We start from the raw sequence: 15,491 nt of genomic DNA on the forward strand, positions 1-15,491 counted from the left end.
ATCCTCATATGGGTCTAACTCTTTCACTCCTTTGATTTTTTTCCTCGTACCTTTTCGTCAAGTCTGTCATTGTACGGACCTGCCATGTTCTCCTTCGTTTTGTACATAACTGTTTTTGGGGCAAATAAAATGCAGGTAGGGATTAAAACCGCAAAATTAATGGTTACTGGTGCTGTTTTGATTTTGCTGCCACTCGTACCTACAATGCAACGCGCGAAAGTCACGTGGTCTGACTGACTCACTTTTGTGGCAAGCCTCCAGTGGCCATATGAGGAATTGCAGTTTTGTGGTACTTTACATTTTCCTTCATTTTTTAGCCTTGTATGTTGCTGAGGAATTCAGCTATTACTTTATTTAAAGAAGAACAAAATTCCTTAATATTATACACAGGTAATGGTTTAAAGAGTCTATATATCTAAACTACGCAAAACCAAGACCACTAAGATGGAAATCATTCAGCAAGCAGTGATGATGGAGGCGGCTAATGTTCGTTAATGTTGTACTTTCTGGATGATATTGATTAAAAAAAATCCCAAAACAAAAAGCACATTAAGGCACTCCTCAGCACATCACACTATTTTCCAGATGTGACTCATGTGGTGTAACGGCTGTTTTTCACAGTTGGTTTGTCACACCTGTGTCTCCTGTGGATAAACATCTCAGTTGTGCGTCAAAAGTTCTCCCCTGAGCCCTGTGGCATTTATTTCTATTTCTTAAACATATCTGGGCCACCCCGGGCCAGACCACATGGTTAACGCCTTTAGATTTATAGCACCCAAGCTTCGCGTCAGGGCGAAACCTCACACGTAGGCTAATAGATAACTCATAAAATTACCTACGGGCAGACAAGCCTTTGCCGTTTGGTCCTGTTCATCATTTTTAATCTCGCCTTTACATCTTTATATGTGGACACTCCTACATTTTTGCATGTGTGTGTGTTTGACATGGAGGGGTGAGAGTCTAGTCTCAGATAATTACAGGCCACTGATCCCGTCAGCTGTCACCGCCACACTCTTTTTACATGTCAATGACAGCCAAATGGGACCTCATATCCTTCCTCCGGCTCATACAATGCTCTCATTGAAAACATGAGCAGCGGAGAGAAAATCAGAAAGCGAGAAAGCGTAGGATGCCACTCCTCGTCCCAGCTGGCGCTGGCTCAATGGCAAAGGGCACCGAATCTTGTCCGCGGAATAACAACCACTCCTATTCCTCTCCTCAAATCCTCCTCCTCATCCTTCACCTCTCTCCGGCCGACTTCATCACCGCCTCGGCTTAATCTCTGCACATTCATGGGGACTTGCACCCAGGCTCTGCTTCTTTGCCTCCTTTTGTGTTTGCCAGCACTCTGAAGACGGGGGAGGGGGGGGGAGAGGGGGGACAGGGGTGGATGAAGGCAGTGGTGCCTGCGGTTACTTTGGTTTATCTTTTTTTTTTTTTTTGGGGAGGGGGGGAGCTTGGCAGGAAGCCTGGCTGTGGCACTGCATACAAACATAGGGTGAAAACACAAGGTCTGTTTGTGTGGGTTTTGTTTGACTGTCACATCCCCTTACCTAAAGAAGAGTGGGGGAAAAAAATAGCACAAGAAATGGTTTGCCCCTCGCTCCCTCTAGACAGCCATCGATTCTTTGCAACAGCCAGGGGGGAGATGGACAGAGATGAGATGAATGGAAAACAATCCATATCAGGAAATTACTGACCATAACTCAATGAAATTAATTTAATCTTTACAATAAAGTCTTGGCAGGAAGCCCAGCCTTGGTTTTTTTTCTACTTTCAAAATAGGAAAAGAGCTCTTCGATTAAATCTGAAATACTATCAGTCTGCATGTAAATCTACAAAACAGCACCAGGAGAGTAACCGCAATTCATCACTACAGTATATTGTATGTCTGAGTAGACAAAGAGCTGACACAGTCCCTGTTTTCTTTCCTGCATTACATCCAGTTCAGCTAAACCTCCTTAACTCGATCTTCCGTGGACTCGGAGTAGCTGACTTCAGCGCAAACGGCACAATTGCATCTGATTTGTGGAAGTTGAAATCTTTACCGTATGTGCCATTCTTGTGTCCCTCTCGGGGTCCACGCTTACATGCTTGGTAGGGGCCGCTGATGTGAAAGGGGACATTGCCGGGTTCCCAGCGCAGCTGCGAATAACATTGAAGTGGCATTCCAACTTGTCAGTGTAGCGTGGGCCATGCACAAAGCCACTTCCTGCTCCTCAGAGGGAAATTTGAACCAGCCGCCCATGCACCGGAATCCGGCAATCTGATCAGATTCAATATGGTTTCCAATGTTTATATGTAAATTAGCCTCTGTGCCACTTTGTCATAGTTTAACGGCATGTGGTTTATATCAACGCCTACACAAATTTGTATCTATGTTCTATCCTGTCAGTGTTGCAGCACATCAGGGCCTCTCGGATCTCTTGGTATTTCGATTACAGAATGTCCCCCTGATAAAGGACAATCTGCATAGGTAACGCCGAAAGAGCTGTAACTTATTGCAGCATACGGCCGAGCTGACTGCTTTATGATCGCTCTGGTCGTAACCGCAACGCCAAATCCAAAGGGAAACTTTGCGGTGGAATGGGAAGGAAGCCTAACATGTTTGGAAGAAGAATGAAATTTGGAGTTTAAGCCACCTTTGGAATTTCTGTTTTCCCTAAAATAATCCCATCTGTTAATTCAGTAACTGTAATATGCATGAGGTTTTGAGCATATCTGTACCATGCAGTAACATCTGCAAAAAAGTGCAGTTCCTCTATTTCCCACTTGAAGCTGGTTTCCATGTTTTAAAAAAATTCAACTTTATATTAGAAATCAATAAGTTTACAAGTTTATAGAAAAAATAGTTCTGGTTCTGCTGGAGGCTTCTTCCTGTTAAAAAGGATATTTTCCTTCCTACTGTTACCAAAGTACTTGTTCATAGTGGGTCATCTGATTGTTGAGGTTTTCTCTAGTTTGTTTGTATTATTGTAGGGTCTTTACCTTACAATATAAAGCACCTTGAGGCAACTGTTGTTGTGATATGACACTATATAAATAAAAGTGAATTGAAATGAATATATTACATCTATACAGTCTAAAGATTCAGCTTCCTAAGGTCTCATTCACACAGGCCTAGAAACAGTCTGCGGCACCCTAGCAACCTCCAGTTGCTAAGTGAAATCAGTCCCAAAGAGGGTGCTGCACCAACTTCACTTTGGTCACTTGGCCCAGTCGCCTGTCGCTTGCATGGAAGACGGCAACTTGGAAATAGTCACCAAATACTTGCCGAGCGGAGGTGAAACCTGAAAAAGTCAGGTGCAAACTGGAAATAAATAAAGTTCACTTTTAGAGTAAAAGTAAAACTAAGATGTTTCAAACGTCTACTTTGAAGACAAACAGACTGTCTTTCTACTTTGCAGCACACAGTTTCACTACAGTTTTTGGTGAGTGTTTGCTAACATGTAGGGGTTTCACCAGCAAGTTAGGGTATAATAACTATTTTTCCTTAGTGACCTGCGGTCGCCAGGAGTCGCCGGCCTGTCTCTAGACCTGCGTGACTGAGTCCTAACAGAGTTTGTTAGCTTCTTTCTCCATAAAACCAAGATGGCGATGTCACAGAGGCTTTCTATGTAATTCTCCAGCAACTCTTTGGTGAAGTGTGCAGCAAAATCCAGCACTATGTTGAGGGCATTACTTTGTCATTTGGTTGCTTCAGATACCATATAGTCAATTTATCCTTAGGTTTTGGGGGGGCGGGGGGTTCTCAGAGCTCTCTCTAACTCTTCTATTTCTTCTGTACAAAGTAGTCTCTTTGTTATTTAACTGGTGCGTGCAACTCCCACTAAAACCACAAATTGCTGTTTTTAATCTCCACCTTTCACACAAGTTAAGCAAAACATACACAATGTATTAATCAGCCAGCTCTGGAGACGTTGAAATGTGTATTTTCTTCGTGATGGAGAGGCATTTTCATCAGTATACTTAGTACAGTTGATTCCCACTAAGCTGTCAACAGAGAAGATCAACCTGATGTGGAGTTACTCACTTTTTCCTGCAGCTCAAAAGGTAATTCTTAATATTTTACCTTGAAGAGCTAATAAGACAAAGGAGTCAAACCATATCTCTATCAACAGATATTTGTATATTTATGGGAATCTCTGCAAGATTTCTGTTTCCACGTTTTTGACCAATTCAAAATGAGGCAGGCTTTGGTTTCATGCAGATCCATGTGAGTATAACTGCACACCTGTTATCAACCAATGGATAACCTGGCTATAGCAGAAGCTTCCAGAACCTGATGGATTCCCAGACTGACTCAATGATGTTGCTGTCCTCCGCTGTCCAAAGGGCTTCTCACTTTCAGACAGTGTACGTCTGTATCCAGTGTGGTGATTAAGCTCTTCTTTCAAGCCCGGGTCTCATCTGAAGGTGAGCTTTCTCTTTGAACCAAGGAATCTCAAACCACCACAAGAGTCTCAGGGTTCCCACAAAACCCAGCTGATGACAGTTGCTGTTTGGAGATGAGGGCATCAACTTGTGAGACCCCGGCTCTCCCATGGGAACCTGTGGAAGCTTATCCCAGCCCACTGTGCACATCCTGAAACTGGTGCCTTTCCCATCATGGATTACAGGAGCTTTATAGAGACTACTTAGATCTCCATGCGCATCTTTCATCCAGAATGTTTGCACCCATAAGATTGCAAAAAAACTCTAAAACAAAAAAGCCCCCAAAACCGAAAAAACACAATTTCAAAGAATGTCAGGGAAGCAGACAAGAAAATCAGCAGATCTGCAGAATCTTTAAGGATGGGACAAAACTGTGGTTGCCTCAAGGTGTTTTATTTTGTAAGGTAAAGACCCTACAATAAGAGAGAAAACTCCAACAATCACACAGTGCCCTATGAGCAAGCACTTCACAACAGTGGGAAGGAAAAACTCCCTTTTTAACAGGAAGAAAGCTTGAGCAGAACCAAGCTGAAGGAGGGGCCGACATCCAACATCATCTTCAATGTATTTTACAATGCTAGCATAAGCTACTGCCTATGGCTAAGGGAAAGTGTTAAGATTGGCCAGCACATCTGTTTGTTTATCTAACCCACTGTTTAGGTGACAGTTGGTGGTGACATTCAGCAGCCCTGGAAAAATTAATGGAAACTCATTAATCGCTAATGAGTTTCCAGTAACTTTGACAAAAACAATGCCTGGTCATCTAATTTATTGGTATCACCTTTGGTAATTCCTTTGAATTTAAACTGTCACATGCAAAAGTAAAAGCGCTATGAACCTCAGCTATAATTCATAGTTTTAACTGGCAAACATGTTAATGCTAACAAGCTAAGATCTCAAACTGAACATCAGCATCATTTAAAGCTCGCAAGCGTCTTAGCTTTTAGCTCAAAATACCACTATGCTAGCTAGTTCTTGGTTAAGTAATTAGTTGTGCTTAATTTCAAAATAATATAAGTTACTGTTCAACAAATTAGTCTGTAAAAATTTCACTGCTAGATGTAAATTGATAGTAGTTTTTTTTCTCATCTTTGGAAGGCTTTTAGCCCACCTTGTACCTCAGCTATCAATGCTAGGTGAGAAGCCTTTGCCTTTATTTACTCTAGAGCAGGGGTCTCAAACTCGCGGCCTGCGGGCCATTTGCGGCCCACCTCACCTCTACTTGCGGCCCGCATATTGATGTGAAGAAATATTTTTTAAAAACTATTATACGAAAAAGATGGCAGAGTGTTACAGGCATGTCCCTTTAAGACTGTAGCCTCATGGGCGGTGTAGTCCTTGCAGCAGGGAGAACGTGTGGGACCGCCCCTCCCGCTGTGTGTGTGTGAGCGTGAGGGAGGGAGAAAAAGGAGATAAGTACGAGGTGCCACCGAGCGGAAACGGGAGCTGGAAGCATGTAAATATAATAATAACCACTGCAGCCACAAAGAGTGCCTGACGAGCCCAGTTGTAAGTAAGCTATTTAGACTCGACTGTACACTGTGTTCCTGTTCTCCTCCGAAACAATAAAGTTCTGCTGGAGCAGCCTTTCAAAAGCCTCTTTCTGTCTCTCGCTAGCAAGGTTGACCCAGACAGTAAAGCTAGTTCCCGGCTACGAGCCCGACACGGAACCCAAAGTATTAGCCAGAGGTCTCCTTACCACGGTTCGGAGCCGCAGACCTGGCCGAGATAAAAAGAGAGTGCAAACATGTTGAGGGCTGTGTTAGTTCAGTGAGAGATTTATTTGGAAAGAAAACAATTTTCACTTGCAGTCGAAAACTAATGTGTACGCTTATGCCTGCATTTTTATTTTGTTAAATACAAACAAAATTGTAGCAAAAGTGCTGCCACGTGTCTGGCCAGAAAGAGCTGTTTATTTGGTAGTTCAATGAAACTACTGTACTATACTGTACTATACTGCTGAGTGACCGTCTTCTGCTCGTCAAATACATTTCATTGCAATGTTGACCCTGTGCTAACTTGCATATGACAAATGAAACTGAAACTGAAAGGCTTCAGATAGTTGAGAGTGAGAAAAAAAAGTTGCGTTCATGTTTGCAATTTTGTCTTGTTACACAATATTTGGAATTAAATAAAACAAACAAAACACTACATTTTAGGAAATATTAGTGGGTGTTTTCGTTTTTGGTCTTTTTTGTACTACTTGGACACTAAAGTGGCCCTCCAATGAGATGAAGGTGCCAGAAGTGGCCCGCGGCTCATTTGAGTTTGAGACCCCTGCTCTAGAGACTGTAAAACTTTGTGAAAGAAGTCCGACTTCTGACTGCTGAGGCAAGTTGTTGAGTATGTGCTGAAATGTCTGTAAGTGCTATTGTTTTTGTCGCTGTTATCTACTGCTAGCCTCTGCTAACCAACCTTAGTGAAACTTTCTTTTAGGTGGATACAACATTGTTCGACTCTGACACTTACTGAATAAACTTATGATTATGATTTAAGAATGTAATCAAACTGTTTATCAAAGGTAAAGTGATATTTTGTAGCCTGAGCCTAACATGGCATAACGTTAGCTCTTAATAACAGCTTATAGTTTTTAAATGGTTGTTGTTTAGCAGGCTCCTTCTCCGCTGTCCAGAAATGAGAGAGTCACATATCTAATCTGCTGACAATAAGTTACTGTGACAATAATATCAGAAATAAATAAGCACGTTTATACATGTTTTCATTTGTTAAAACCCTGACTTCATTTCTGAAGACGATGCTTGAGGTGAGGAGGATGACATTTTACAAAGAAACCGGTGGTGTACCTTTCATTCATGTTTTCGTTTCCTTGGTGAAGGGGACCCCTTCTCCTGTGATAAAACACGGGTATGGTCTTTCATATCTTGAGTCAGAAGGTGCAAGTATAAATGTATCGGCCTGTCCACAACACCAGAAACCTATGATGGTATCCCTTCACCTCTGCTTTTAGTGCAATATGTATGTGGCTGGTCTCAAGCTATAAAACACCATTAGTGTAAAGGGTGATGTCCTTCCAGCCCGCTTTATTAAAATATGGTGGTGGCTCCCATAAACTGTAAACCTGCTCCTATGCATGCATGCAAATATACTGATTCTTTAGCGCTTCTCTAATCTATCTTACAACTTACCTAATTCACCCATTCATACAAGCACTTTCCTATCTAAACTTCACACACATCAGAGAACAATTTGGGGTTATTATCATGCAGTCGCATGCAGACTGGAGCAGCCAGGGATCAAACCACCAACCTTCTGATTACCAGAGAACCTGCTCTACCTCCTGAGCTACAGGCACCCATAAACACGTTTATGAGGATGCGTCAGTTTGTTGGAAGATGTAATTACATGCTAATCTGTGTATATCTACAAGTTCAGTATCCTTTAAAAAAATACAGATTGTATCTTTAAGGTAATAAATACATAAACAGAGACTAGAGACATAAGATGTGACTTAAATGGACATGTTACAGAGATAAACAGGGATGGGGAGCAGATGGAGATAGACAGTTGAGAGAATATCAAAGGTTTCACCGGTCTGCCCTATAACAGGGTTGAGATGTAGGGACAAGGACGGCGTTTGTTCTTTAATCTGCTCTCTCACACTGGGTTACTGCAGCTCTCCTGGGAATCACTTTCAGCCCAACACAGACTGACTGTGGGATCTAAAACACCAGTCAGTCATAAAGCTGCAGACACAGGACAGGATACCAGCTTCCCATTTCAACAAGAAATGACAAGACAGTTTTGTTATGAATGATTTTATTGAAAAAAACAAAACAAAAAAACCCCACCTCCACATACAGAGTTAAAAAAGAATATGCTGGATTATCAGGTTACAAACAGACATCCTGTAGTGACATACGACAATAGTTACTGACAGATTCTGGTAGTAGTACAAATGGAGTGGTCTGCCTTTGATGATAGTTTATCCCTGCCACAGTTTCAAATGAAATTAACACCACACAACGTTTAAAAAAAAAAGAAAAGAAAAAAAAAGCAAAATTGGTAAAAAACAAACAAACAAAAAAAACAACCCCAAAACTTATAATAAAATGCTGCGAAAATATTGTGCAAGAGCCATGATTAAATGACACTGACGGAGATAATCTGAAGTGCCCTGGGTTGTCATCGTTTTGTTAAATTGTGCGTTTCTCTGATGATTCTCTTCCGCCCTCTAGTGGTAGTAAATCTCTACTGAAGGAGCAGCAGTGAGCATGTCTGCAGACCCCGTTTACTTTACAAGTGCTCGGGGTGGTTCTGCAGACAGGTGATGAACTCTTTCACCTGTCTGCCCTCAAAGCAGATCTGGTAGACGGCTGTGAACAAAGGAAACCTGCAGAAGAAAGGAGACTCAAAGTTTATTGCATGTTGACGTGAGGACACTGGAAATGAACTGTTTGTAGGTCAAGGAACAGGAACAAAACAAGCTGCTGGCCATAAAAAAATAAATGATTTTAATATCCTTTATTGTCCGAGACAGGTTCAAGATAAAAATGAGCCCACAGCTGCTGGTCTAATCAGAGGTGTAATCAGGCGATATAAGTGAAAACACTTGTGTGTGTGTGTGTGTGTGCTTGTGTGGACCATGGCTGTTTATATTGCAGTTTGCAGGTAATTACAGATAGCAGGAATGCTGATAATTCTTATTAGTTTCATTTAGATTTCATGCTGCCGGTAATACCAAAACTTCAAGAACATAATTGTGATTTATAACTTCGATCCCAATCTTCGAAGAGCACAGCCAAAGTAAATATTCGGCCCGACTTGAACCATTAATGTAATGAAGGCGTACCCAGCAGACTGGAAACTGGTTCTGCTAATATAAAACAATAAAACAAAGACGTAACTGTACGTAAAAGGATTTGTGGACTTACTTGTTGACCATGTCCCTCTTTTTTAAGATCTTGTAGACCTCCGCGGAGGTCTGCGGACCCTGGAGCTTCTGGCCGTTGAGCATTTCCGCCTCCAGCTCAGCGATAGACTGCATGAGCAAACATAAAAGCGTAGGCTGAGCAACCAAGTATGTTGACAAAAAGGACACACAGATAGAAATCTATTGTGTTGATGGCAGTACGCTTTTCAGGGCTGTCCTGGATACCATTCTTTGGTCTCCAGAGAGTGAGCACTGCAAGCAGCAGACAAGCAAAACTGCTTCTAAGGGGCTTTGAAAGGGAGCTAAATCTAGCAGAAAAGTCACTAAGAAGGCGACAGTGAGATGAACTGAGCCGCGATGATCACTGCTGTGAGCCAGGGGGATATAAAGACTACCCAGCAAATATTTGGTTAGAGCCCTTAAACTTCTTCCTTCACTGCATCCATGACCCAAATCTAAGATAGCGTGTGCAGGCTACCTCTGTGTACACTTCAATTATTCATAGAGTAAACCCAACAGGGGCCACTTTTCCTCAAGATAAAAATGCTGCAGCCCAATTTAAAGTCTAAAGGAAAACATGACTGACTGAAAGACCAGAGTTAAATGAAGTGCAGCTGGGTCCATAGACCTTTTGGACAATGATGCAATTTTTGTAGTCTTGCCTCTGTGCACCTCAACAGTGGATTTTGAATGAATCAGTCCAGACTTCCAGCTTTAATTCAAGGGGTTTAAGTTTTTTTCGCATTAAATGTTCAGAAAAAACAGCCATTAAAAGAAAACAAAACTTTGTTTTCCTTTTTAATACAGTCCCCTATTTTCACAGGCTCAGTCTCAATTGTAGAAACCAACATGGACTAACAAGGATTGTTTTTAATACTTGGAAATTCCTCTCGAGACGCTCTGCCAGACCTTTACTTCACCCACCTTCAGCTGCTGCTTGTTTGTGGGTCTCTCTGCCCTCAGTTTTGTATTTAATAATTGAAAGGCTGCTTGGTTCAGTTGAGATTAGGTGACTGACTTGGTCATTGAAGACTATCTCTTTATTTGCCTGCGAGACTCTTGGGTTTTAACTTGGGGTTGAACAGTTTTGCGGCATTTGGTTGTATCCTCGCAGGGAGTAGAGCCTCGTACACTTCACAATTAATCCTGCCGCTTCTATCAGTAGGCACACATTATCAATAAACACCAGTGAACCAGTTCATGCCCTTAGCACACCATGAGCACCACAATGTTTGATAGATGATGTAGTATTCTTCAGATCATGAGCTGTTACTCTAATCATACACACCTTTCTCTTTTTATTGTTCTACTACAAGTTCATCATAGTTTCCAGAACTGTACAGGCCATTCAAGATGTTTTCTGGCAAAGTCTAATCTGGGCTTATTGGTGCAAACCACTGGTTACAGTGTGCACCTTGTTGTAAACTCTCTGTAGCTCGTTTCATAAAGGCATGTTTTGCTTGTAAACTTTGACGATGATATATGTACCTCCTCTAGAGTGTTCTTGACTTAGTTAGATGCCATTAAGATGTTTTTCTCAACGATGGAAATAATTCTGTCATCATCCACTTCAGTTATCTTCTGTGAGCTTTGAGGGGTTTTGGTGTTGCTGAACCAGATTGTTGATTTGGACCCTACGAAAGTTTTTGCTGTCTCTCTAATTATTTTTTTCCAGGTTAGTGATGACCTCCCTCATTTACATTAGTATCTGTTTTAAAATTATATCGAGAGTTTGAGTGAAATGCAAATGTGAACAACACTCACATGTCTCTGAAACTGCTCAACAGTCAACTGTTTAATTACTTTTGACTCTCAGAAAATGGGGCACTATGTGTAAAAAAAAAAAAAAAAAAAAAAAAAAGCTGTTATTCCTGAACAGTTAAAGCTAAATGTTTATATAAGAAAAGACTTTTGAAACTGCACAGTAGTGCACTTCAATGACTTTGATTGTTCCCTCCTAATACTAATAGTAGATATTTGATTTACATTGTACTAATTAACATTTAGTTACCATTTGTATTTGGATTTTTGTAACTTATATTCCTCTTATTTGAAAAACAATAATTGCGATGGACTGTCCTCTCTGACTCACCTTGGACGTTCTGACGAAGGCCTCTGCGACCTTCCGGTTTCGTCCTCCGTAGCAAGTGGTGATAAGGTCGGCCACGCCGCAGCTTTCCAGGAAGGTTGTAGAGCTCACTGAGCCTTTGCAGAAAATTTTGGCAAAGGCAACCATTTCCATCAGGCCCAGCCTGATTACCGCCGCTTTGGTGTTGTCGCCACAGTCGAGGCCATCACAGAATCCAGCGCCGACCGCCACAATATTCTAGCAATGCATGAGGGGAAGGGTGCAAACATTTTAAGTTTTTCCATTACACAAGGAGAATTTGACTATGGAAACATCCGTTTACCTTTAAGGCTCCACAGAGCTCCACTGTGTCACTCTCCCGCACGACAGCGATGCGAAAGTTGGGAGTCTGCATCAGTTCTTTGAAGATGTGGCCGTTTGCCTCATTTCTTGCTCCTGTAGTGAATGAAGTTTATTAAACAGAGTGCTAAATTGCTTCAGCAACACTTAAAACAGGAAGTAACTGTGCACTAGCTTGTCTGACCACCACAAAACCTCCTCTGCAACTTATCTACACATGTGCTGTACAAAGTGTCTAACCGATGGTGGTTTCACAGAACTTCTCATCCGCCACCTCGCTGGCGATGTTGGCTCCCATCAGGACGCTGACGTCAATCTGTAGTTTCTCTCGGATGATGTCTGAGATTAGCGTCAGTCCTTCCGGTCCCTCATCAATGCCCTGGATGACAATAATCAACAATTTAAAACATAACCTCTAGCCTGAATGGGCTTTTGGCCTTGAGATGATGGCGACACATACAGAATGTGATTGTCTCCCTATTGCTCAACTACAAAAAACTCATGATGCCATGACCGCAGAAAAATAAGAAGCTGTGGTTAGGATACTGTTTCCCCTTTTATGCTGGCAGAAAATGTGACATGAACAGTCACAGGGTCTTACTTTGATGAGTGATATCCCGATAGCTCCCTCTGCGATGTGAGGTTTCATCTGATCACAGAGTTTCCCGATGAACTGGTGCGGGATTACAAAGACGAGGATCTTTGCTCCTTTAACAGCTTCTGTGATGTCTGGAACAGCCACCTAGTGAGCCGACAACAGCATGTTAGTCCTCATACAGAACCAAATCATACAGTGCCAGTATGCAAGACACTTCATTTTGGATTTCCTCTAACCCACACAGGGTCAAAAGTATACATACAGACTTAAATATATACATGTATTCACTTAAATCTTTTAATATGTGTTGCTGAGGGTTGTACAAAGTCTTAACAAAGCCAAGGCCCAGTCATGATCACTAATGATCAATCATGACTAACAGACCCTGTATAAAATCCAAATAAATTCAAACTTTTCACCCAATAGTTTTTTTTAAGTGATTAAAGATGTATGCTGTACACTCAATCCACTCTGGAAAAACGGCAGGTCAGAGAAATCATTAAAAGCCCCAAATTACCATGATATTCATGCCTATGACGAGTGGATGTAAACTTCTGACCACAACCGTATATATCACTGTACACTGGTATCTGCGGATATATCGTTTTTCATTAACATTGGTAAATATTTAATAAGCATGTAAGGAATAATGCAAAGATATTTATGACTAATGCAGCGTTCCATTTGGAGCTTGATGTTGGAACTCGGGAGTTATGTCTCTCCTGAGTTAGCACGTTCCAGAAAAACCCAAAAAACCCAGGAAGAACAGGTTTTAAAAAAATTCTTATTAAGGTAGAGCTATTCAGACATCACTAGCAATTCAGCATAATTCTTATTTTTTTGCACTTAAAACACGCAGTCATAAACAGAGCCTGAGAAGTGCTCTGAGTGAGTCAAAAAACACACAACAGTGACAGCACAGATTAAAAGTTTACAGTTTTAGTACTGTTTAGGTTCAGTGCCAACATCTTGGATTGGTAACTTGGGGTATGTTGGTCTGCTCTGACTTTCCGAGTGGGAAATTCGAGTAAAGTGGGTGTTCCATAAAATACATTTCTGACCTCCAACTTATTTAGGAACGCACCGTAATCTGAACTATTTAAAGTTGACACTGCATACCCACATCAGCAGCTTAGTTATTTATGGATTCCATGATATTTTCTAATTTTTCATATTCTATGACAGTTTGAACTCAAGTTTAATGATCTATAATTAAGCATTTGGTAACTTTATACAACCAAAGACTGAAAATAATGTCTCAAAAGCCAGTTTGGTGGCATTATTCTCACATTTTAATGAAATATAATGTACTCATTTGTGTTTTCTTAAATTCGTTTTTGAGTGTATAAATAGTCTGGCCCCAGGATGTCTTTCTGGTTACATTCGATAACAAAACAGTAAGAGGAGGATTGTGAATGGTAACTGTAAAATACCACACCACAGATCTAAATATGGACAGTCAGCAGCTATGAAACACACGCCTAATGGAAATCAATTTGATTACAGATATCAAATCTTTTAGAGTAAAGGTCAAAGGTTGGTTAATTGTATTAATTTATTAATGTATCTTTCTTACGCTATATTTTTTCAGTATGTGTATGCATTGTATCTTTGTGTATTATAGTGCATTGCAGCTTTATGTAACTGACTCAACTGTTTGAGCATTGTGAATGTAAAAGACCAACAAGGGACAGGGCAGGAAATTAGCAATGGTATTGGAACCATGTCAAACTGCATTGCTCCTTTTAAAAAAGTTAAATAATCTTATAGGTGCAATGTCGTGGCCTTAAAGATTGCAGTAAATTAGCAAACCAGACTGCGTAATCTACAGATGATGCTTCTGTAATTGTTGCACTTACCACATTCTTGGGCAGCTTGTGGCCTGGTAGATACTTGACATTTTCATGCTCGGTGTTGATGATCTCTGTCAGTTTCTTCCCATCAATCATTTCTTCATAGACCCACATGTTCACCATTGGGTCAAAGCGGTTGGAAGCTTTGACATTGTGCCCGATAATTTTGGCAATGGCAGAACCCCTGAGGGAGGGACAAAGATCAGGTTAGACAGCCAGGACTGAGCCTAACCCAAAACCACAGGTTGAAGCTCTGGGAAGTGAGTACACAAAGTACAGCATGTTCCTGAAAAGGCTAAAAAAGCATGCTTAGGCTTGCTTTGCATATGCTAGTGGACTTCTTCCAGGAACATGCCCTTAAGGGGGAATTCTTTGTAGACCCAAGAGTTAGAACTGCAAAAGGTACTCACAGGTACTCCGTACAGGTACTCTACAGGAGTATATGGATTTTATTTTGCAAGACCCTTATTTTAGAAAGCAGGGTGCTACTACACGAACAGCTCTTTAGAAGCAATCGAGGAAGGCTGTAAACAGCAGCTCCAGATCTGCCTTTCTGATGTGCCAGACAGAGGTAAAGATAAGTCTATTAGATTATGAATACAGCGGGTTTGCAACCAGTAAACGACCAAATCAGCGATCAGTTTTCAGTTGGCTGAAAAAAGGTGTCTCCTACTTCTAAAAGAGGCAAAAAGATACAGAAAAACGTTACCAGTTTCCAGATCCAACGATGCAAACTTTCTTTCCGGGCATTTTTAAAAGTAGAAACTCCGACAGTCAGCGCTTTGCAAATACAGCCTGTTGTCCTTTACTCCCCAGTCTATAACTTCCTTATACGCCCTGAAAACGCTGCTACTCTCTTACCCCGCCCTTACTGCCACGGCTACACCTCTTATTATGTGCAGTTCATAAGCAGCAAAGCCTTCTCCACGCATCTCCACCGTTTAGACATCTCCGCTGTTTTTGAAAGCTTCATAGCCCATATTCAGGTTCGAGTTTAAAGGTGACTGCATGCAACAGCAACAAGTCCGCTATTTTAAAGCCAATTAAAGCGAACGTTTTAAAGGCCAGTTATTATTTACTATTATCGGGAAATATGGGATACCGCCAGTCACATTACTACCCCATGATAACAAAAGCGTATTTTAAAGGCGCTTCCGGTCACTGGGTTTTTCAAAATAAAGCTCTTGCTAACAAAGGATGCCGCTTAAAAAACAAAACCACTACACCCCTAATTCATTTAACACGTAAATTAGCTTATACATTATATTAAAAAATATCAAGGTATCA

The 15,491-nt window shown here is 41.2% G+C and overlaps 1 protein-coding gene across 1 annotated transcript; it reads right to left on the reverse strand.

Annotated features, from left to right (window-relative positions):
- Positions 1–8,212: 8,212 nt before the first annotated feature.
- On the reverse strand, positions 8,213–15,331 carry LOC134620288 (glycerol-3-phosphate dehydrogenase 1-like protein). Its single transcript, XM_063466367.1, has 8 exons — positions 14,914–15,331; positions 14,211–14,388; positions 12,355–12,495; positions 11,994–12,132; positions 11,737–11,849; positions 11,418–11,651; positions 9,327–9,433; positions 8,213–8,785 (listed from the first exon to the last, which is right to left on the reverse strand). Exons 1-8 carry the CDS (start codon positions 14,952–14,954, stop codon positions 8,689–8,691), a joined length of 1,050 nt encoding a protein of 349 aa, XP_063322437.1. The 5' UTR covers positions 14,955–15,331; the 3' UTR covers positions 8,213–8,688.
- Positions 15,332–15,491: the final 160 nt, after the last annotated feature.

Source organism: Pelmatolapia mariae, linkage group LG23 (assembly GCF_036321145.2).
Source record: "Pelmatolapia mariae isolate MD_Pm_ZW linkage group LG23, Pm_UMD_F_2, whole genome shotgun sequence".
Classification (NCBI taxonomy): Eukaryota; Metazoa; Chordata; class Actinopteri; order Cichliformes; family Cichlidae; genus Pelmatolapia; species Pelmatolapia mariae.

What these genes read in the sequence shown, in the direction of transcription:
- LOC134620288 (XM_063466367.1), bottom strand. Translation starts at nt 14,954, where the DNA reads ATGCCCGGAAAGAAAGTTTGCATCGTTGGATCTGGAAACTG. An exon ending in TCGGGATATCACTCATCAAA is followed by an intron (nt 12,133 to 12,354) that starts GTAAGACCCTGT and finishes ATTGTCATCCAG; the next exon opens with GGCATTGATGAGGGACCGGA. An exon ending in AAGAGGGACATGGTCAACAA is followed by an intron (nt 8,786 to 9,326) that starts GTAAGTCCACAA and finishes TTTCTTCTGCAG; the next exon opens with GTTTCCTTTGTTCACAGCCG.